The 23,380-nt window shown below is 46.1% G+C and overlaps 1 protein-coding gene across 6 annotated transcripts in view; it reads left to right on the top strand.

Annotated features, from left to right (window-relative positions):
* Nucleotides 1-23,380, top strand: part of FAM118B (family with sequence similarity 118 member B) — a 126,858-nt gene that overhangs the window by 53,923 nt on the left and 49,555 nt on the right. For 4 of the 6 annotated variants that reach the window (XM_082274277.1, XM_082274275.1, XM_082274274.1 and 1 more), the window contains exons 3-4: nt 9,293-9,352; nt 10,500-10,589. In XM_082274277.1, the coding sequence (XP_082130403.1) occupies nt 10,513-10,589 (77 nt within the window). In that variant the 5' untranslated portion in view covers nt 9,293-9,352; nt 10,500-10,512. Of the gene's footprint in view, nt 1-9,292; nt 9,353-9,561; nt 9,725-10,499; nt 10,590-23,380 lie in introns of those variants that run through there. The other 2 variants (XM_082274273.1, XM_082274276.1) reach the window with 2 other exon arrangements.

Genomic DNA, 23,380 nt, shown 5'->3' with positions numbered 1-23,380 from the left:
AAGAGTAAAGGATCCTGTTATAAATGAACATGTGCTGTGTGAAAGAAAACAAAGGGACATGTTCAATGGACAATGTTTGTGCTGTGTGAAAAGCAAACAAATGGACATTTGAGTGTCTGCTGTAGGATCAGCAGTGTCGGCCCAACAGTAGGTTGGAAAGACTTCTTAGGTAGGTTCCAGCGTGAGAAGGTAGCCGCCCACAGAGGCAAGGATTTATTTTGTCTTTTATTTTATTTTGGCTGTTTTGATGCTTGCAATTGTGTTAAGTAAATTGCATGAATAAATCAGTCTTGTTTTCAACCTCTAATCGGCTATCTCTCTGTGAAAACGCACCCCCAAAGGGGTCATCCACGCCTACCACCGAGCTAATCCCTTACATATGGTGGAGGTATGCAGTGGGCATAAGCAGAGATCCCTGCAAGGAAGTGCAAATGTTTGATGAACTTTATCTGGTGCATGAGATTGCACAATCTATGTGTGCAGGAGAGAAGATCCTGACAAAAAAAAAAAAAAAAGTGTTTTAAAGAGACAGCGGTCTCAAAAAAATTATTTGATGAACTTTGTTGTGTCTGGTGCAAGTGACTGCACAAACTGTGTGCGCAGGAAAAGAGATCCTGCAAGAGAGAGAAAAACTACATGTGTTGAAGAGACAGTGGTCTGAAAATTGTTTGCTGGACTGTGAAAAATTTGTTTGTGGAGTTATTGAAGATGGGGCGGTCCAAACGCCTGAAAAATGCAAAGATAGATGAAATGAGAGACCGGATTCTATGGATGGAGGGGATGTTGCCGTCTGAACCAGCCCCATCCATGCCTAAAGAGAGTCTACTAAAGAGGAAGGTTGTTGTCCCTAGCAACACTGATGAAACTGCTATGGAGACGCAGTGTGCTCAGATGAAAAGTAAACTCAAAATGGAGGAGATGTTGAAACATCTGATTATATCAAATGCAGCTCAACAGCAAGCAAATGCAGCTCAACAGCAGGCAAATGCGGATTTTCAGCAGAGCTTTGCAGCTCAACAAAAGGCTCATCAAGAGAGCATGGCAGGCTGGAAACAGAGACGCCAGCAGCCAATGGAGGCCATCGGTTTGGAGGAAACCGAGTATGTGTGCAGGGCTGAGTTGGATGCCTTGCAACGGAAAATGGAAGAAAAGGAACAAGCCTTGGAATTGCTTAAAATGGAGCATAGAAACTTGCAGGAAATGAATGAACTACTCAAGTCTCATGTGTTACAGTGGGAAGAATCCACTGCTCTTCTTTTGGTCGAGTTGCAAAAACGTCAAGACACTATAAAGGAGAAAGATACCATCCTCATGGAAAAGGAAACTGAAATTCAGACTTTGCAGAAGCAAAGCATGTGTGAAATGTTGGAGTTGCGTAATCAGCTGGAAAAAAGTCTTCAGTGTTTGGAAGTTACAAAAATAGACCTGCAGGAGTCGCAGGAACAGAATGTCGCTCTGAAAACGACATTGTCTCTCAGCGACAACGAGAAAAGTGAAAGAGAGGCTAAATTACTGAGTACTGTGTATGAGCTCACCACTTTGAGCAATGTGGTAGATGAATTACGTGCAGACTGTGAAAGTTGGAAAGGTGAAGCCCAACGTTTCCAGCAGCAGTTAAAGGAGAAAGAAGCCTGTGTGGCAGAATTACAGTCTCATTCCCAGAAACTAGCCAATGAGGTGAAGGCTCTTATGCAGGGAAAAGGAGATTGTGAACATAAGAGGGAAAAAGTAGAGGCACGGCTTCTGGAATCGCAAGTCAAGGTGTCAGAAGGTGACCGATTGTGTGCTAAGCTGTTAGAGAAGGCAAACCGACTGCAGGTTGAGTTGGACAATGTTACAAATCAGCTTTCTCAAGCAGACAGCAAATCTAGAGAAATTGCGGAAGATTTTTCTATCTTGGAATCGCAGCTGCAAGACACGCAGGAACTCTTACAGGAAGAGAGGTGTCAAAGGCTGAGTTTTAGCACAAAGCTCAAACAAATGGAAGATGAGAAAAATGGCTTCCTGGAACAATTAAAAGAGGAGGCGGAAGAAAAGAAAAACCTATCAGAGCAAGTCGCAACATTGCAAGCTCAGATAGCGGATATGAAAAAACGCATGGAAAAAAGCGTTGGTTCATTACAGTGTGTTGAAGATGTGAAACAGAAGTTTGATCAGATGCTTGGTGAAGAGAAGACTGTGTCTGCAAAATATGCAGAAGAACGCGCCCGTGCAGAAACGGAGGTGCGTGATAACGAGAGCAAAGCCCTGTTCTTGGCTCGCTCTTTGGAGGAAGCTCTAGAGTGTAAGGCTGAACTAGAAAGTGTTAACAAACAGCTGCGTACAGAAATGGAAGAATTGGTCAGCTCCAAGGATGATGTTGTGAAAAGCGTTCAGGAGCTAGAAAAGTCTAAACGAGCCTTAGAACAGCAAGTAGAAGAGATGAAGATTCCGTTGCAGGAACTGGAAGAGGAATTACAGGCAACAGAGGATCTGTCCCAAAGAGGGGATAGTGTGCCTGATTAAGTTTTTAAAAGGATCAGTGTTTTGGGGTCTGTCCTGAGTGAGCCTCAGAAATGTGATGACATGTGGCTTGAATCACCCCTGTGGAATAAACCGTTCCTTCAAAAACTTCAGCAAACAAAGGAGCTGTGTAAGAAATGTGATGTTTTCTCAGTTCAGGCTGAAAACCTAGTGGAGAAAACTAAAGCGGAGAAAACTAAAGCAAGTGATATAAATCTGGGAGAAAAAAGCAAACGCCACCTAGTGGAGAAAACTAAGGCTGTTGATGAAAACGTGAAGCAAATTAAGTTCAAGTGCCTTTCAGGGAATATTTCCAAAATGGAACTGGTGAAAGACAGGTGGCAGAAATTTGATCGTGATCTTGAGATACATTCCATGTGGAATTCAGATAGAGAAAAGGAACTAGGTGACCTTGAGCGGTCAAATAGTTCAGCAGAAAGTGCATTGAAGAAACCTGTAAAAGAATGTGTTGCAGTTCCATGCTTCTTCACTGATGCAGAGAGGAGGTCTATAATGGATACCACCCAGATCGCTGGGTTCAACTGTGTTGTTACCTTTGACCCCTATGTTGGTGGAAGGAAAGTTGATGATGTTCTGGTTGGCTTCTTCTGTGAAGAGTTTGGCAAGAAATATAAACTCAATATCAAATCAAATAGTAGGCCTTTACTGCGACTCGCTCAGGAGGGCGAAAAGTTTAAGAAGTTGATGAGTACAAATGCTTCAGATCTGCCTATGAATATGAAATGTTTGGTGAATGATATTGATATCTCTGGGAAAAGGAACAGGGGTCACTTTGAAGAAATGTGTGACAGCCTGTTGTCTCAATTGGAAAATCCTCTGCACAGCATCTTAGAGCAAGCAAAGCTCAAGAAGGAAGATCATTCCCTTTTACAACAAAAAGTCAATGATTGTGTACAGCTGTATGGAGAGGCAACTCAAGTCACAGAGGGATGTCAAGAGTCCCTACTTGGAACAAAGCTTAGTGAAGCAAAGGTTCTCAAAGTTTTGTGGAAAACATTTATGGATTGCAGAGAGAGGCGTCTTAAGAATGTTGAAGACATTAAGACTAGCCCAATTGAGTTGCCTATGGATCACGGTCCTCCATGGTGGATTGGACAGACGGTTATGAGGGACAAGCCGTCTGACATTTATGAGAAAGCTGTCAATGAAGATGACAGAAACGAGAAGGAGCAAAATTATGCCAAAAATGCAGTTGAAGAATGTGTATATGAGATGAGAGACAAACTGTGTGGCATTTATGAGAAATCTGTCAGTGAAGATGACAGAAACAGTTTCATCCGGAAGCTTGAGGATAATAGGAGGCTTATCAGTGAGTCAGCAGTGCCTGACACATGCGTGCCTGGAAATATGTGTCCCAACCCTAGGGTTGAAACAAGAGGGGGGGGTATGTGACAGGAAGTCAGGTAAATCTGGGAATGTAGTCACTGAGAGGAGACACATTCCCACCTGCTTTGAAAAGTTCACTGATACTATAGGGTGTTGGCTGCAAAAAGAGCCAGCAGGAAGTTGAAAACCATTCAGCTGTTCAGAATGAGGAGATCAAGGCCTCTATAATTTGTCCAGAGAAAATCTATTGAGTGCTGCCTCCTGTCGCCGTGTGGGCTGGGAGAGGAAGGCAGACATACGTGTACCTCCCGACGCCGTGTGGGCATGGGAGAAGGACTGCTGCCTCCTGTCGCCGTGTGGGCTGGGAGAGGGGGACAGTCGGATGTGTGCCTCCCGACAAGCTGGTGAGCATGGGAGAAGACCCCCTACAGCGATGTGAAGCTAAGGAGGGTAACCACGAGTGAAGACGTCTCAAAGGTGAGAAGACAAAGTGTTCCATGTGAAGAGTGTGAAGAGTAAAGGGACCTGTTAAATGAACTGTGTTCAATGTGAAGAATCTGAAGAGTAAAGGATCCTGTTATAAATGAACATGTGCTGTGTGAAAGAAAACAAAGGGACATGTTCAATGGACAATGTTTGTGCTGTGTGAAAAGCAAACAAATGGACATTTGAGTGTCTGCTGTAGGATCAGCAGTGTCGGCCCAACAGTAGGTTGGAAAGACTTCTTAGGTAGGTTCCAGCGTGAGAAGGTAGCCGCCCACAGAGGCAAGGATTTATTTTGTCTTTTATTTTATTTTGGCTGTTTTGATGCTTGCAATTGTGTTAAGTAAATTGCATGAATAAATCAGTCTTGTTTTTCAACCTCTAATCGGCTATCTCTCTGTGAAAACGCACCCCCAAAGGGGTCATCCACGCCTACCACCGAGCTAATCCCTTACAATATATATATATATATATATATATATATATATATATATATATATATATATATATATATATATATATATATATATATATATATATATATATATATAATATAATTTTTTTTTTTTTTTTTTTTTTAGCAATGACTCTGGAGAATAAAGTGGCAGAGTCGTTGCAATGTTTTTTGCCACGCGGTATTTGCGCAGCAGTCGTTCAAACGCAATTTTTGGGTCAAAAACATTGGTACTTAAAAAATCTCCATAGGCAACGTTTTAAAAATTTCTACAGGTCACCAGCTTGGAGGTACAGAGGAGATCCAGGGCTAGAATTATTGCTCTCGCTCTAAGGCTCCATGCACACAGGGCGTCATAAAAACGTGCTCCGACTTGCGGCGCGACCTGCACTGTGAGAATCTTGAGGGGGAACTCCACGCCAAAATGGGGAAAAAACCGGCGTGGGGTTCCCCCCAGGTTCCAAACCAGGCCCTTCGGGTCTGGTATGGAATTTGAGGGTAGCCCCACGCCGAAGACCGGAGAGGAGCAGACAAGAAGCAAAAGAGCAGAAGACCGGAGAGGGAGAAGACGGGATGAAGATTTTTAATAAACTTTCCAAAATGTCTCCTGTCGTTATTTACACACACTGTCTTTTATGGGGTGAATGGGTACAGTGTACCCCATACCCATTCACATAGGGAGGGTGTCCGGGATCTGGGGGGCCCCCTTGTTAAAGGGGGCTTCCAGATTCCTATGAGCCCCCTGCCCGCAGACCCCCACAACCACCGGCCAGGGTTGTGGGGATGAGGCCCTTGTCCTCATCAACATGGGGGCAAGGTGCTTTGAGGTTGGGGTGCAGAGCCCCCCCTGCCCCAAAGCACCCACACCACCCATGTTGAGGGCGTGTGGCCTGGTATGATCCAGGGGGGGTGGGGCCGCTCGCTCGTCCCCTCCCCTTTCCTGGCATGCTGGGCTGCATGCTCGGATAAGGGTCTGGTATGGATTTTGGGGGGGACCCCACGCCGTTTTTTTTATCCATTTTGGCGTGGAGTTCCCCCTCAAGATTCTCACAGTGCAGGTCGCGCCGCAAGTCGGATCAGTCCGATCCGACCTACGGTGCGACTTCTATTCAAATCAATAGGGAACCATTGATTTTGAATGGAAGAAAAAAAAACGTATAACGTGGCTTAACGCACGTTTAGCAACGTTATTCAGCCTTTAGCAGCGTCAGACGTTTTTACAGCTTGACGCTGCAGCTCCAGAACGCACAGTTCCTGGGTTTTTTTTGGAGCTGTAAAATGCCTATGCCACTTGGAGCTCCTAAAAGCTCTATGTGTGCATGAGGCCATAGAATAACATGGATGGGCATTCTGCAGCTGCAAAAAAAAAGTCTGACGCTGCTAACAGCAGCTCAAAAAACGTCCAGTGTGCATGAAGCCTAACTATCGTGGCAATACCTCACCTATGTGGTTTGAACATCGTTTACATATGTGGGCACAACTTGAATTTGCGTTTGCTTCTGCACGCAAGCTTGGAGGGACGGGGTGGCTTCGATTTTTTTTTCTTCCTTATTTTACTTTTTACACTGTCCCATTTTAAAAAAAAAAAAAAGTTTTTGATCACTTTTATTCCAATTGAGTGTAAACATCCCTTGTAATACAAATAAGCATGACAGGTCCTCTTTAATGTGAGATCTGGGGTCAAAAAGACCTCAGATCTCACATCTACACTAAAAAGCAAAAAAAGTCAATTTTTTTTTTCATCATGAAAAAAAATGGGCCCTTTAAGGCCATTGGTAGGAAACTATGTATAAGTCAAGTAGCTTGCCCTCACTCAACTTTCTGCCTAGAAGGGGAGAGGATCGGATCATTTTCCCCGCTATCGACGGCTCCAGGAAGCTGGGAAAACGACTGGAAGGGGGGAGCGGGGACCTCTCCCACTGCCCATAAGTGATCCCGTGGCGAATGGATAAATAAGCATGTCCTATTTTTTTGTTTTGGTAAATCTAAAGGATCAGATTGTATAGTGTATGGGCAGCTTTGTACAAGTACTTAGGAGGGAGTGGGCAGAGACATTCAGCTGTCAGGTGCAGGGTGTGTGCTAATGAAGGTGAGCTGGTGAATTACTTCCCGTGTCTTTCAGTTTTCACGTCCTAAATCTACATACCAGGAAGTCATTACTTTTTCTATGGAGCAGGCTGGAGCTGGACAGGTAAGGTTGTCCCTAAGATGCTAAGAAAGCTTTATCTTTTCTGCAACAGACATACAATAATGGTATGTTGGTACACGGGGGAGATGGAATTTAAAAAAAAAAGGTGATCTAAGCCGTTAAAAAATCACTGCTGGCATTAGAGAGATCCCTCTGATAATCCACCTTCTCTTGGCCAGCCCAGTAGAACTTCAGTGCAGAGAATGGATCCACAACCTTTGTGTGCCAAATAATCGAGACGTTTATTCATAAAACAGAAGCTACCCGCAGACAAATAAATAAATGTACCCTTAATGGATTTTCCATTATGCGTGCTTATTCATAAGGCTTATGATTAGGCATGCATAGTGCGGAACACGTCAAGGTTGCATGTGATTACCCGTCTATGTATCTTCTTCATGAATAAACCTCTCAAATGTTTGGCTTTGCAGTGAAATTTACACAATGTCAGCTCACCCTGCCAAAGATTCTCCAGCATATTCCCCAGAGTTACAATCCCTTGGCTCCTGCATGATAAACAAACTGAAGACCCTTTTCGCAGAGATCAGCACATCCTGGGTAAGTTTACAAATCCGTCTTTGAGTACTTTAGAACCATCAGCTATGACCCAGAACAAGTGGTGCTAATGGTTTATTTGGATTATTAATAAGGCCTACTTTACACTTGGGGTTGTGGGGAAGGGTGGAGGGGCAATAAAAACATGCAGTTCAGCATTTGTATCTCCCCCCCGACCCCCCCCCCCCCCCTCCCACAACCACTTAGCTTTAGCCTGCAAAGGTCACTAGATTGAACTGAACACATGCCACGACAAGAATTAAACCCCCTATCACATTCAGTGCAGTACCATCATGTAAACCCTACCCATTTGAGTAATTGTCACACCGCAAGCTCTCCCCCTTAACCACTTGCCTACTGGGCACTTTTACCCCCTTCCTGCCCAGGGTAATTTTCAGCTTTTAGCACTGTTGCACTTTGAATGACAATTGAGGGGTCATACAATGCTGTACCCAAACAAATGTTTTTTTTTTTTTTTTTTTTTGTGCTAATCACCACTGGGCTTTTTTTTTTTTTTTTTTTTTTTTTTTTTTTTTTTTTTTTTTGCTAAATAAAACGAAAAAAGACAGAAAAGTTTGGAAAAAAAAAAGTTTTTTATTTTTTAGATTGTGTTATTTGCAACATTTTATAAGTAATTTTTCTCCTTCACTTTTGGATGCCGATGAGGCTGCATGGATGGGCATTGATGAGGAGGCACTAATATGCAGCACTGATGGGTGGCACTGATGAGCAAGCACTTATGGGCATTGAAAGGCAGCACTGATTGGCATCACTGCTGTGCATTGTTGGGGCTGCACTGATAACCAGTGCCCTGATTATCTGTGCAGATCTCCCCTGTGAGGAAATGCCGCTGATCAGCTCTTCTTGCCTCATACACTGTTAGGGTGAGGAAAGGAATGGCATTTCCTTGTTTACATGTGATCAGCTGTGATTGGACACAGCTGATCACATGGGTAAATAGCCTCATCATCGGCTCTTTACCAGATCGGTGATGCGCTGTGTCCCAGGGACAGAGCGCACCACCATTTGCCCGTGCGCCCCTGTGGGTATGCAAGCGTGGCGACAGTGGGACGACGTCATATGATGTACTAAAACGAACGAGCCACCGCCCACCCATCATTTGTCAATGTGGCGATAGGAGATGGTTAAACTGCCAAGGCAACCCGATAGGGGTGTAGACATGCCTTTGCCGTGATACTTTACTTCATGGCTGTGGCAAGAATTAAACCCTCTGCCTCTTATAATGGACAGTTTCACCCACTGCACATGACCCATTGAACCTAATGGGGACGTGCTGGTACTGGCACACAGCCATGTGCAATGTGGTTGTGGCGTGATGATGTAGACTTTTAGAAGGTAAATAGGTAGAATAACAGTTCCTTGCCAGCTGTCAAAGATTGTTCTTCACAGAGCAACAACATATCACTCTTCAGAGGCCTAACACAAGTGTAAACAAGCCCTAAATCTGCCAATAGCTAGGTGAGCCTGCTTGATTAGATGTGCACCGAATGTCTTTGCTATGCATAGTTTCTGGTAGATCTAAAGAAATGTATAGAGATTGTACAATTGGTTTGTAATTTTGTGTGGCCAGTCTTAGATGGGGACAGGGATGGGTGAAAAGCGTTCTACTCTAACCAGCTAGTAAATTAAGTTGAACAAATAGTCTGTACTTTGTGACCTTTATCAGTGCTCTGTAATGACATAATCTAGAAATATGCAGTCTGGAGATAAAGCAGAGTTTATTGTGAAGCTTTGTTTTCCAGCAGAGACCACATGCGGTGAGGAGGCTCAGCGAGGAAGAGGAAGGCACCGGTCACAGCAAGGTAAATACTCACAGCGACTGGCTGTCTTGCTGACACAAGAATGCCACTTATGTGCACTTTTTCCTCCTAGCTCAGGGTTATCTCCTCCCCGACTCCCGTCTGTGCTGCCATGGCGACGTCTGGCCCATTCTGGCCAGTCTCCCTGCTCTCTCTCGAAATTGCAGTCTCGTCCAGCTCAGATTTATTATTGTTCAGGTTTAATCCCAGAGAGAGGTTTTTGGCTGTTTGGGATTTATTACTCTGCGGCGAGCTGGGATTTGACGCAATAAGATAGCGGCGCTTCCTAACATCCATTCTGTTCTTATCAAGTGGCATCAGATCTTCCCTCCCGGATACTAGAGGGAATCAGACAGCCTTACAGCTTGGCAGGAGGTCTGTAGAATGACTGGCACATCATAGCGGGTACAGGCACTATGAGGGAAATCGGAGAGAGCACAGATCCTATGAGACCTATCTGAGAGGGTACAGTTATTATAGGATAGTTTAGAAAGGGCACATTGGATTAGCAACAGGCACTATGGGGCATCTTGGAGAGGGCACACGCACTAGTGGCTACAGACACTGTGACCCATCAGAGAGCACAGAAGCTATGCTACACATCATTAAGGTCACAGATACCAGGAAACGCAACAGAGTGGGCACAGGCACTATGAGTCATCAGAGAGGGTGCAGGCACTATGGGACACGTAAGAAAGGGCACATTGGAGGAGCCACAGGCACTATTTGACACACCAGAGAGCACAGATGCTATGCTACACATCAGAAAGGGCACAGATACCAGGAGACGCAACAGAGAGGGTACAGGCACTATGGGACACGTAGGAAAGGGCACAGATACTGGGAGACCCATCAGACGGCACAGGCACTATGTGGCAGATCGGAGGGGGGTGCTTTGTGGCAGGTTGGAAGAGAGCACAGGCAACATGGGGCAAATTGGAGGAGAGCACAGGCACCATGTGGTGGGGGGCACAGGTACTGTGTGACTGTCTAGCTCTTGCAGCTGGCAAAGCTTGCTGACACTTTTAGTTCCTCAGCAGCTGTAAAGAAAGTTTGCCCACCCACTCTTCAGAGGCTTAATAGGTTGCACAGAGTTGATTATTGTGCGAGTTTTCAGTTTTATTTTATTCTGTTTTTTTTTTTTGTGCAGCCCCCACACTTAGATGGCTTCTGTGCCAAGTTTGAAATCGGAGAGATTGCTGCTGCTAGAGGACGGTATCCCCCCATCCAAGAAACCCAGGTAATTATTTAATTTAATCTCCTGTAATGGGAGCCCTAGGGGAAATGACCCCAGACCCCTGTCCCTGTCTCCCTCCTATGTGATTAATGTAATTCTCTTCCTTGAGGAAACTGAGGACTCCCTCAAGGTCAGAGGGGGCTTTGCTGGATGGGAAAGCAGGTGAGAGAACAATGTCACCAACAGTAATTTTATATTTCTGTTTTGTACATTGATGGACACAGCTCTTGATATTCCTAACCATTGGGTTATACTGCCCCCTAGAGGGGTAGGACACTAGGCAGAAAATAATTCTGGCTACACCCATGGGCAGTCCCAGGGGGTATACTCCATGTCTCTGCTATAGCCCCTATTGCCTAGTCAGGAGTAAGGATCTAGTTCCTTGCTGGGATCTTTGGTCCTGGCAAATTTTTTTAGTTGGAAAATTTTTTCCTCCTGGATTTTTCCTGTGAGATCTTCAAACAACTGCCAGACTGGGCGATGGGCTGGATAATCTAGATCCAAAGGTTACCCTAGTCTGACCATTGAGCGCACGCAGACCTTAACTCTGCGCTAGGTCGGCCGCAACATAGCCCACTGGACGGAGGCTGGCCTGAGAGTTAAACGCCTCACGAGGTCACATACGACAGGGTCTCGGCCAGAGTTGCAGTGTTACTCCTGGCTGACATACCCAATTTAGATGGAGAGGGGTTCTGTCTGGAGTGGTGCCCGTCTGGTTCTGGGTATGGTGAGTAGCTGCCCCCCCCCTCTCCCCTTGGAGGGTTTTGGGGTGGACGTGGGCCCCTCCTTGGGAAGGTCAGACCCCCCGGGTTCCCTATCTTCCCACAGGCACCCCCCTTACCAAGTCCCTTAACTTGCCCCCCCATACGCTGGGGTTGTTTGGGTGGTCTGGCCACTTTCCTGGGATAACTGGCGATTGGGGCCAGGGGTGTGCGACCGGACGATCCACTGTGCAGGGGGTTCTATCTGGCGGGGGCTCCTACCAGGGGCCACCATCCTGCCTGGATCTGCCTTTGAGACCTGGTCTCCCTTCTGGGTCCCTGTAAGCCTCATGGTGCTGTGCCATTTGCACGCCATTTTTACACGGCCATGTTTGTGTAGTCCGGTGGCCATTTTGTTCTGGTTTTCCATTGGAAATAGCAGCGGTCATGACAGTGGAGCCTGGTGGGTGGCGATTTTGGCTGTGGGAGCCCCTCCTCATCCCATGGTGCTGACTCCTGGATCATTTTACTTCCCGATCGCCACACGTGTAGTGCAGATTCTCCTGGTGGCTGCAGGTGCCTGTTTCTGTGGGTGGTGAGTCTTGTGGGGTCCTCTCCCTTTCTGCTGAGGATCGCTTGGTGCTTTGTACCTGGCGACCGGGTGGTGCTGCCAGCGCGTTGGGGGTTGTCCCTTAGCAGTGTTTTACACTTTTTGTGGGGTCCCCCTGGTGACTCATGGAGTCTTTTGGAGCACTTTTCCCGACCTGATCCTCTCTCTGAGGCTGCGGGGCCCTCCGGGTCCCAACCATCCATCTATGCACTGACTCCAGTCCTGGAGTCCCTTGTGTCCTGAGTGGAGGTGGCTTGCCTGCGACGGGCTAGCAAAAAGTGCCCCTTTTCTCATCTTTCTCATCAGATCCTTAATCTGCTTCGGCCGCTGCGGACGTGGGTCACCCTGCTGGGTCTGCAACCATGCGCCTGGCATCCTCTGATAGTGAGAATGGTTCCTCCTCTGTTTTGGCAGTGGTCCTTCAGCGTGTCTTTTGGCTCAAGTGCTGGTCTGCAGATCAGACTTCAAAAAGGGCCTTGACTGATCTTCCTTTTCAAGGAGATCGCCTATTTGGAGCTACCCAGGATGACATAATTAAAGGTCTCACAAGGGGGGGGGGAAGAGTACCTTTCTTCTACAGGCTAATAAGGGCAAGGAACCTTGTGGCAGACATGGACCTTCTTTCTCAGCTCATAAGAAGTTTTTTCATCCCTCAGGGTCGACTGACAAGGGCTCAAAGCCTTTCAGGGCCTTCTGGAGGATCCAAACGAACCTGGTCTGACAAGCCAAGATCGGGTTTCTCCAGACCCGAGGACAAGGCTCCTTCTGCATGAAATTGCGCCCTCACCAGTATTGAGGGTGAGAGGATGTCTTCATTGGTTTCCGGACCCGTGGACTTCCAGGGTGCAATTCAAGTGGGTCCGCAAAGTCATTCGGTCCGGCTACAAGATAGTTTCGCTCTTGTCCCCTTGCCAGGTTTTTCCTTCCAACTTGCGCCTGTCCCCAGACCGCTTACAGGGCCTGTTTGGCGCAGTACAAGTCCTGTTCCTTCAAGGGGTGATTGTCACGGTTCCGACCCCAGAACATTTTCAGGGATTTTACTCAAACCTGTTCACAATTCCCAGGAAGGAAGGCAAAGTGCATCCAATCCTGGACCCCAAGGCAGTAAACTGTGCAGGTACAGAAGTTCAGAATGGAGTCCATTCAAATGGTGGTGGCATCCCTGTGTCAGGGGGATTTTCTCACCTCTATCGATATCAAGGATGCCTACCTTCACCAGGGGAGGACTGGGCCAGGGGGCAGGGGGGCAATTGCCCCCCGGGCCACTCTGATGCCCCGTAAAAAGGCTGCACTGCTTCTGCCACAGACATGCCTAAAGGATTCCTGGTGAAGAGAAGTAAAAAGTCCCTGCCGCTGACCTACTGAATGCTGGTTGAAGACACAGACAGGGCGCAGACCCCCCCAGCATGAATGGTGCAAACTCTGTTTGAGCAGAGGCCGGTTCCATGCCCCACTGGAGACTCTTCTGCCCCCGGCCAGCTCAACCGAACTGTCCCACATCCCCCTGCTGGACAAGTCGGGAAACTGGATTCAGCCGGTAAGAAGAGAGTATCTGGAGCAAGGCTTCAGCTTGGGATGGGGTACAGGAGGAGGATTGGGAGGAGGGGTGAGGGAAAGTGGGAGGGGGGCACCATGGGCCTCTGGTTTGTACTTGCCCCCTGGGCTGAAAGTTGCCAGTCTGCCCCTGACCTTCACATTCCAATATGTGTCAGTCACCAGAATTTTCTCTGCATGGCTATGGGAGAGGAGCATTATCAGTTTGTGGCATTCCCCTTTGGTCCCGCATCTGCTCCTCGGGTTTTCACAAAAGTGTTTGCCCCGGTGCTAGCTTTACTATACCAATGGGAGATCGCAGTACTAGGCTACTTGGACCATCTCCTTCTGCGAGGGGAGTCTCCCTCTGCTCTAGTGGACAACCTGGAGATCACAATACAAACTCTGCGGGAGTTCAACTGGATTTTGAGATTTCAGAAGTCTGCCCTGGTTCTGTCCACAAAGCTGGACTATTTGGGCCTGACTCTGGACTTGGCCTTAGCCAGGATGCTCCTTCCTCTATACATACTCCAGAAATTGCAGGCTGCAATTTTGCCTCCTGCTGTCCAACAAATGGTCATCCCTCCGGACTTGCATGCAGGTGCTGGGCCTGATGGTATCTACCTTCGAGGAGGTTCCATTTGTGCAGTTCCATACGAGGTCCCTACAAAGGGAGATTCTGACCAAATGGGACAAGACTCTACATTCTCTGGACAATCGGATCCGGCTGAGCCGGGAAACCAAGTCCCTGATATGGTGGCTTCATTCTCCGACCCTTCGACTGGGAAAATCCTTCCTTCCCTTTTCCTGACTACCGATCAAATGTCTTGGAACTCGGAACGATCTGTGTCTGGATCATTGGATGGATCATCCTCAGGGTTGTCCAGTGCGCATTCAATTGGACAATGCCACGGCCGTAGCTTATGTTAATCACCAAGGGGGCACAAGAAGTGTTCTGGCAGCTCAGGAGGTTGCCGGCATTCTAAGGTGGGCAGATCGGTTTGTTCCAGCCTTCTCCGCCGTACACATTCCTGGGGTGGAAAATTGGTAGGCGGATTACCTCAGTTGGCAGGCGTTGGACGATGGGTAGTGGTCCCTTCAACCGGAGGCGTTTCTTTAGCTGTGTCTCTGGTGGGGCACCCCCGAGGTGGATCTGTTGGCGTCTCGGCTCAACAGAATGGCGCGGAGGTTTGTGGCTTGGTCAAGGGGTCCTCTGGCGGATGCCACAGATGCACTGGTGGCCCCATGGGGTCAGTATCGTCTGATTTTTGTCTTCCCTCCTCTCAAGTTTTTACCCAGACTTCTAAGCAGGATCGAGGCAGAAGAAATTCTGATGATTTTAGTGGCTCTGGACTGGCCTTTCCAGGCTTGGTACGCCCATCTGGTGTGGCTGGTCGCCAATATTCCTTGGCAGCTACCTCTCAGGGAGGATCTGCTGTCCCAAGGACCGATCTTTCATCCTGCTTTACAGTCGCTGGCTTTGACGGCTTGGCTGTTGGAACGCCAGGTGCTGAAGGATAGGGGTTTATCGGAGTCGGTGATTCCTACATTGTTGAAAGCTAGGAAATCTACTTCTAGGAAGATCTACCATCGTACATGGAAGACGTACATTGCGCGGTATGAGTCTCTTGGGGTTCATCCTTGCTCCTTCTCAGTGGCTCGGATCTTAATCTTCCTTCAACGGGGTTGAACAGAAATTTGGCCTTGAGTACCATCAAGGGCCAGGTATCGGCTTTGGCAGTCTTCTTCCAAAGACCTTTGACCACATACTTCCTGGTGCGTACCTCTCTTCAGGGTGTCCTCCAGTGTGGGCTCAGTTGCCGCCTTGGGATTTTAATTTGGTGCTTTCAGCTCCACAGAAGCCTCCCTTTGAAAATATTCCCAGAAGGTGGCCTTTTTGGTAGCTATCACCTCTGCGTGCAGGGTGTCTGAACTGGCAGCGTTATCCTGTCATTCACATTCACCTTACCTGGTAAATCACAGGGATAAGGTGGTACTTCGCCCCTGTCCGTCATTCCTTCCAAAGGTTGTCTCTGATTTTCATTTGAATAAACACATTGTGTTGCCTTCTATGTGTCCCAGACCTAAATATCTGAAGGAAGTTGCCTTGCATTCCTTGGATGTGGTCCGGGCAATTAGGGTGTACCTGGCAGCTACAGAGTCTTTCAGGAAGTCAGACTCTCTATTTGTGCTCACAGATGGACCTCAAAGGGTTGTCCGCTTCCTCTGCGAACATTTCCAGATGGATCGGACAGTGGTTCAGGCCTATTCCATCAGGGGTCAGGTTCCTTCTTTCCCCGTCAAGGCACTCTACTAGGGCGCTTAGTGCCTCCGTGGCTTTCCGTCGGTGGTGAAGCGTCAGTGATGCAGGTTTGCAAGGCGGCCACCTGGTCGTCGGTGCACACTTTTACAAAGTTTTATAAAGTGGATGTGTTGGCATCTGTGGATGCTTCTTTTGGCCGCAAGGTTTTGCAGGCTGCTGTTTAAGAGGACCTGATCCTCTTTAGGGTGTATTTTTTTTTTTTTTTTTTTTTTTTTTTTCTTTCAGGTGGGCTCCAGTTGTTTGAGCTCCTGTCACCTGGTTGGCTAATGTTTAGCCTTGGGAACTTATTTTTGTTCCCACCCCTCATGTTTGACACTGCTTTGAGACGTCCCAATGGTTATTAATATCAGGAGCTGTGTCCGTCAATGAACGAGAGAGAAAATGTGATTTTTGACTTACCTTAAAATCCATTTCTCTAATGTTCATTGAAGGACATAGCACCCACCCCTCTGTTGAGTTTTAATTCTCCTAATGCTGCTTGTAACAAAAATTGAGTGGCTTCAGCAGAGAGGGACTAGACCCCCTGTGACTGCCCATGAGTGTAGCCAGAATTATTTTCTGCCTAGTGTCCTACTCCTGTAGGAGGCAGTATAACTCAATGGTTATGAATATCGGGAGCTGTGTCCATCAATGAACATCAGAAAAATGGATTTTACAGGAAGTCAAAAATCCCATTATTCTGCTAGTGATGGGATTAAATTCTAACATATTTATAAGAACATTGTCATACTGCGATTAGACGTTTGATGGAAGCAGCTTTCATTCATGCATGCCATAAACACAATTCCTTATGTAAAGTGCCAGCATGTTTTGTAGTTTGTAAATTATGTAATCTAATCAGATTTCAAACTCCAGACTCGACAGGGAGATGAGGCTGGAAGCTTCAGTCAATATATTTGTATTATCTTTATTGCCTTATTTTGTATTATTAAAAGGGAATGTAAAATATATATATTTTATTTTTTGATATCTTATTGAAGAGTTAGACTTTCAGTTATGGTTTTGCTGCTGTGTCCATGCTAGGGTGATTTATGCGCTCTATTTGTCCTGATAAATATTGTCCCCAAAATAAAAAGTGATGGGAAATCCAAAATGTAGGAGTTGTCGCCAAGTATGAGAGAAGGGATAGTCCTCCCATTGAAAGACCCATTACAGTGACAGCTGTGCAAGATGGTAATTCCCCACACTTTGGCGATGTACCCTAATTTCCTCCTGGCTTTACCAGGACAAGGTGGTCAGGGAAATCCCCCCAGCAGGACATGGACAGCACAAAAATAAACGGATGGGTTTAAAACCTTTCCTGCCCCTATTTCCTACAGTGTTTCCCCCTGAAAATAAACCTGGGCTTTATATTTTGGCACCAAAAGACACATTGGGGCTTATTTTCTGTGTAGGTCTTATCTGTAATGTGTTGTCTTCTCCCTCCCTGCCTGTCCGGAATCCCCTGTGTGAACCTAGTAAATGTGGTTTTAAAATCCTAGAACCAACTCTATTACTGTGTTCTGTAATGTCCAGTGTGTTTCTGTAATATAATTGTGTGAAATACCTTCATTACAGCGCCGCTCAGCCCATCTCCCACTCTGCTGTTCTTCTCTTCTCCCCCGCTGACAGCGGGGGTCACGGAAGCGCCAGCAGAGGGAGGAGAGAGCCAAGATACATTAAGGTGTGCGATACCGACAACGGCCAGCAGAGGGAGGAGAGATGCAGGAATGTGTGCTTCCGTGACCCGCTCCGAACACTGCAGAGGGGAGGGGCTGAGATCCTTCTCTGACAGCTATGAGAGGAGGAGAAGAGCTGAGCGTGGAATCGGGCTGTAATGAAGGTATTTCACACTATTAGATTACAGAAACACCCTGGACATTATATAACACAGTAATAGAGTGGATGGTAGGATTTTACAGGCACTAAACTAGGGCTTATTTTTGGGGTGGGGCTTTTATTGCAGCCTTCCCCGATAACAGATCAAATAACAGAGTAGGTCTTATTTTCAGGGTAGGTCATGTTTTCGGGGAAACGCGGTACTACTTAAATTGCATACTCTGATCTTGCTACACACTGTAAACATCTTAAATTTGCATTGGAAGCAGCAGCAAGTCAGAGCCTTTTTCCCCCAGTCTGACTGTCCCTGGCCCACCCCTTTCATTCATTGGATTTCATTCATTTCTTTCAATTATGTAGGGACAACATTGCATGTGGGCTTTACCTAGGAATGCCCACTTATGCAGGCTGACATCCACCCATCAAAACATTTTGATATTTGAATAAATCCTTCCATTGCTTGCTATGTGCAGCACCCTGCTGGCCCCTGTCACCAGCCATGATCTGCCTATATTGCAGACAGAAGTATAGAAACCCACTAATGTTGCTGCGTTTGAAAAAAAAAAAAAAGTATGTAATAAAGATTGAAAGGTTTTATTTAAAAATGTCTTTGGCACATTGTAGAAGGATGAAAGTGGGAACCGGGAGTGCAAGATATAGGCAGATTAAAACTCAACTTTAACTTTGTACAGACCCATAGAACATAAAGGTACACTATAAATCATTATTTTTATTAATTCGTTATGTGGCAGGAGCTCGGGAACTAGGATAAGGTAGTAGGTGTTAGATTAGGAGGTGGAATAGCTGCTTTCAGTAGAACCAAATCACACAGGTTTGTGATATGACAGGGTTACTTAAGCAGTAGATATTGCCTTCACTTCTTTCAGAAAGCACGCTTGTATGACCTTATTGTTGTGACCATTCTAGTAGTATTCTGCAGAGCTCTTATCTTCCACAATACTTGTGGAACTATTCAATACCACCCTCCTGCTGATGCGCAGAGGTATTCTGATCAGAACCCCACCAATCGAAGTAAAGAGGTATTCCAAGCTAAACATTTTGGTGCCCCTTTATTTATCCCCAAAGGCACCAAATTTGTATTTAGCGGAGCAAAATCATTAAGGTATATCCTTAGTTACCATATCTTTTTAACCTTGATCTCCATCATACCAACAGTCCTTGAGCAATGCAGGGGTTAATCCTTGAAGTGTATGAGTCAGGAATGCTTGTCCCACCCATCATGCTGTCGGATGTTTCCATTATTGTTCTGCCAGCTTAGGACCATCGCCCTTTCCTGGTCCGCTGACTCCCTCATCCTGGTGAGATCAGCCGGAGAAATGCTCATTTTATGTTGGGAAATGAGGTGTAAATGGCCATTCGACTGTGTGCACCTCCAAGGAAACCTCAGAGGGTCATGCAGTTCAGTGCACTTCTTGAGATGAGCAGACCACTATTAAATTGTCCTATTTAACTACCAAAAGTGTCTTGGTACACTGACCCTTTTTATTCAATCTCTAAATGATGCATTTGTTTTTACAAAGCATTTTATTGGTTTTTCAAGTTTTATAATAAAAAGGGGCGAACAGGCACAGGGAAATACTGCAAGGGAAGGCACACTTCATAAGAGACTTCAGTGTCACAGTAGTATATATCGGCAAAGATAATACTACCAAGCAATGCACATGGAGGTCATAGCTGAAGAGGTCAGTGCGGTGCACCAGTCAGTGGGTTGCTCTTTGCCGTTGATAACCATTGACTGACTTTTTTTTTTTTTTTTTTTTTTAAACTAGGATTGCTTTTATTGAGAAAAAAATGGGGTACAAAACCGTATATCAACAGTTACAAAAAAATAAAAAAGAATAGTTCCAGTCTCAAGAAAGATATATAATTTACAAGAGTCTTATAAAACATCCAGGATATTACATATTAAGGTTCACTGGGACAGCCACGGCTGCCAAATCTTATTTCCCAGGACTATTCCTACTGAGCTAGGTTAATGTGTACATAGGCAGCACCTTGTCCAGTGCAGATTCCCATGAGGCAAAGGGAAGGGGGAGAGGGAGAGATCCATTTACAAAGGATTCCTTTTTTTTAGCAAAGTATAGTACATACGAAATCAAGAGTTTCAGGCATCTAGGCTGCTGCTCATCTCATGAATACCTAGTAGACCCTGTTCAGGAGTCATCAGGAGGGACAGTTATAGACGTACAGTAAAACCTTGGATTGTGAGCATAATTCGTTCCGGAAACATGCTTGTAATCCAAAGCACTCTTGTATCAAAGCAAATTTCCCCATAAGAAATAATGGAAACTCAGATGATTCATTCCACAACAATTTTTTCATAAGTCCTTCAGTTTATAGTCCATATAAAAATATTATAGCATTGCGATAGGTTGTGTAACCATAAAATGTCCATCCACAAATGGCCGCTTCCACAAGGGGATTAGAAGCAAAATCCAGCAGGAGCTACAGAGTATCAAAGAGAAGAGAGGCGCCTCTAAGTGTAGCAATATGGTTCCATTTAATGAAGGTACAACATTTAGCAACTCGCATGGTTGATGAATAAAACGGGCACATCGAAGTATGCAGGCATCCGGGGTAAAGCTGTCCACATAGACTATCTTCTGCACCGCCGGCTGCCAGTCTGTGATCCTGACCGGGAAGACCACCCTGGAGTAAAGCGATCTGAAAGCGAGGGGCAGCATGGAAGGGATGACATAGATGGCGGTGTGGAGGATGGTCTATGTGGACAGCTTTACCCCTGTTGCCTGTATCCTTAGATGTGCCTGTTCCAATCATCAACCATGTGAGTTGCTAAATGTTGTACCTTCATTAAATGTAACCATATTGCTACACTTAGAGGCTCCTCTCTTCTATTTTATACTCAGCTGTGACTTGAGGCTACTTGTATATCAAGACATCGCTTGTATATCAAGTCAAAATGTATTTGAAAATTTTGCTTGTCTTGCAAAGCGCTCTTAAACAAAGTTACTCTCAAACCAAGGTTTTACTGTATATTGATAGGATCAAGTACATCCGCCCAGAACCAGGCCACCCTGGGAAAAGTCCAGAACATGTGAAAGAAGGAGCCATCTGAAGAGTGACAACGGGTACAATCTGGATATCTAGATGGTACACTCTATGCAGGAATTTAGTTTGGCGCAACTTATCCCTAGATGAGATGACCAGTTTAGAGTTGCCTTCAAAACATTCCTGTGGCCTGGTGTGGTCCAGGGGGGGTGGGGCCGCTCACTCGTCCCCCCCCCCCTTTCCTGGCCTGCCGGGCTGCATGCTCGGATAAGGGTCTGGTATGGATTTTGGGGGGGACCCCACGCCGTTTTTTTGTGGGGCTACCCTCAAATTCCATACTGGACCCGAAGGCCCTGGTTTGGAACCTGGGGGGGACCCCCACGCAGTTGTTTTCCCATTTTTGGCGTGGAGTTCCCCCTCAAGATTCTCACAGTGCAGGTCACGCCGCGAGTCGGATCCGACTTGCGGTGCGACTTTCATTCAAATCAATAGGCTCCCATAGGGAACCATTGATTTTGAATGGAAGAAAAAAAACTTATAACGTGGCTGAACGTAGGTTCATCACGTTTAGTCACGTTTGGCCGCGTTTCTGCGTTTGAAACGCCGGGAAACACACGTTCGAACGCAAATAATTGCGTTCTAAAAAAAAGTCCCTGAACGCAACTGCCTGCAAATGACTATAAACGACCATGTGTACATGGACAGATAAGATAACATGGAGCTGCGTTCAGGGGCTTCTGAAAAAAATGCCCAACTGCTCCTAAACGGCCATTTCCAGCGTCCCGTGTACATGGAGCCTTACCTTGTTTGTGAAGAAAATATACTCACCTTTCCTCCACTTCCTCCCTCTGCGGCTGCGGCCCGCGCCGTCACTTCCTCCTTGCATTGATTCCTGGGAGCTGAACGTCATCGCTCCCAGGAATCAATGCACCTCGTCAGTTCCGATGCGGGCGCGTCATTTCCTGCTAAACAGCTTCTGGGCATGCCCAGAAGCTGTAGAGGGATGACACGCCCGCACCAGAAGTGACGAGCGGTGTCTGCGCAGGCGCATTCTGGGAGAAGAGGATGCAGAAGAGGATGCGCTGGCTTCAGCTGCCCACACCTGAGATGGCAGCGCTGGACAAGAAATTTTCAAGGTAAGTATTTCTTCTAAACAGTAAGTGCGACCCGGGACAGTTCAGAGGCTATCCATTGTGGAATGTACTAACCCTGACTGTCCCGGGGGTATTTTTATCTAAATTTCACCCCCCAAGGCCGGAACTCCGCTTTAACCATGACTTTTACCATTCGGTTTTGGAAACCGATTCAAAATAACTGATCACATTGTTAATCCATAGATTAATTAACCAAACAAACATAGCTATGATTATACGTGTAGTCCTATCATGGGTGACCTTGCCAGTTATCACTAATGTCTCATCCCAGTACATTCCTTTTTATGAGGAAAAAAAAAGAGAGGGGGGCAAGGGAGAGGGTCACGTCTGCACAGAGGTAACATGACACATACAAGATGCAGAATGAAGAGTTCAGCATTCACACACAATTCTCTCTCTAAAATCGTTTACATTTTTCCCATTTGTACACAACACATGCATATCGTTCTCTCACTTTCTTTTAGCCTACTTCCCTGCTTAAGTTAGTGTTATCTCCCTAAAATCTGCTTTGCTTCTAACTCTGTGTTCTACTCCGTGTACATGACTTCTAAACACAGTGGCACTATGTTGAGGAATACCTATTAAAAGCATTTTGTTCTGCCCCTTGTCCCCTCTTTGGCAATTAGTCCTTCAGGAGTCACCGCCAAACCTTTAGCAGACCAATAATTAAGGCATATGTGTGGAGATCTCTGATCATACTGTCATAAGGGAGCAAAGGGAGTTGAAAGGGTGGTAGGGCAAGAAAACAGGGCTGTGAAAGGACAGCCTCTTTTGCTGTTCCATCAGCCAAGGCAATGCCTCTGGAGACAAAATCTCTCCCACATGTATGTGCCCTACAGTAAACCACAGCAACCTCTGAAGGCATCCATAAGAATTTTGACTAGCTCTGAATGAGAGATAGACTTGCCATCAGCGGAGACAAATCACCCCCCGCATCCATATATGGCCAAAATCATTGTGTACAACACCATGCGCATATTTGGACTCAGTATAAATATTGACTGCAATCATGAGGCTCAGTAACCTCATCAGTTTCTTCTTTTAAACCCAAAAATGCAATAAGAATGGGGGCAGGTCCTGATGTGGGAGAAGCATAATGAATAGTCAGAGAGGTAGTAGACAGGAAAAGTATCTCCTAACCTCTTATTCTCTGAGCTGTCATATGTTGTGTGTTCAGATTTTTTAACAATTGCAAAACTTGATGTGATGTTCCAACGTGAGAACCGTTGATATCTCTACCCCCATTGCGCAGGCTGCCAGAGCCCATAGACATGCCGGCATTCCTTATACTGGAACTACCTTGGAAAAATAGGTTACAGGTCTCAACTTACCTCCATGCACCTGAACAAAGACAGCAGCCATTGTTTTACTGTTCTCTCTCGTGTACAAATGAAAAGGTTTACAATAATCATGGAGTCCCAGCCCTGGGGCAGTTACCATTGCAGTTTTCAACCTTGTGTAAGCATATATTTTTTCATCATCCCAAGTCACTAGGTCTGGAGCTTCTGTCAACGTGCTTTGTCAGAGTATATTATTATCAAAATGGGTCAGTTAGGTCAGGTATCCATTGACAGCAGTAACCAATCATACCTAAAAAGGACACCATGCCCTTTTTTTTTTTTGTT

This window comes from Pelophylax lessonae (assembly GCF_965119305.1).
Source record: "Pelophylax lessonae genome assembly, chromosome: 12".
In the NCBI taxonomy this organism is placed as follows: Eukaryota; Metazoa; Chordata; class Amphibia; order Anura; family Ranidae; genus Pelophylax; species Pelophylax lessonae.
Note: the sequence above shows the minus strand (reverse complement) of the source record. Positions and strands in the feature narration are given on the sequence as shown.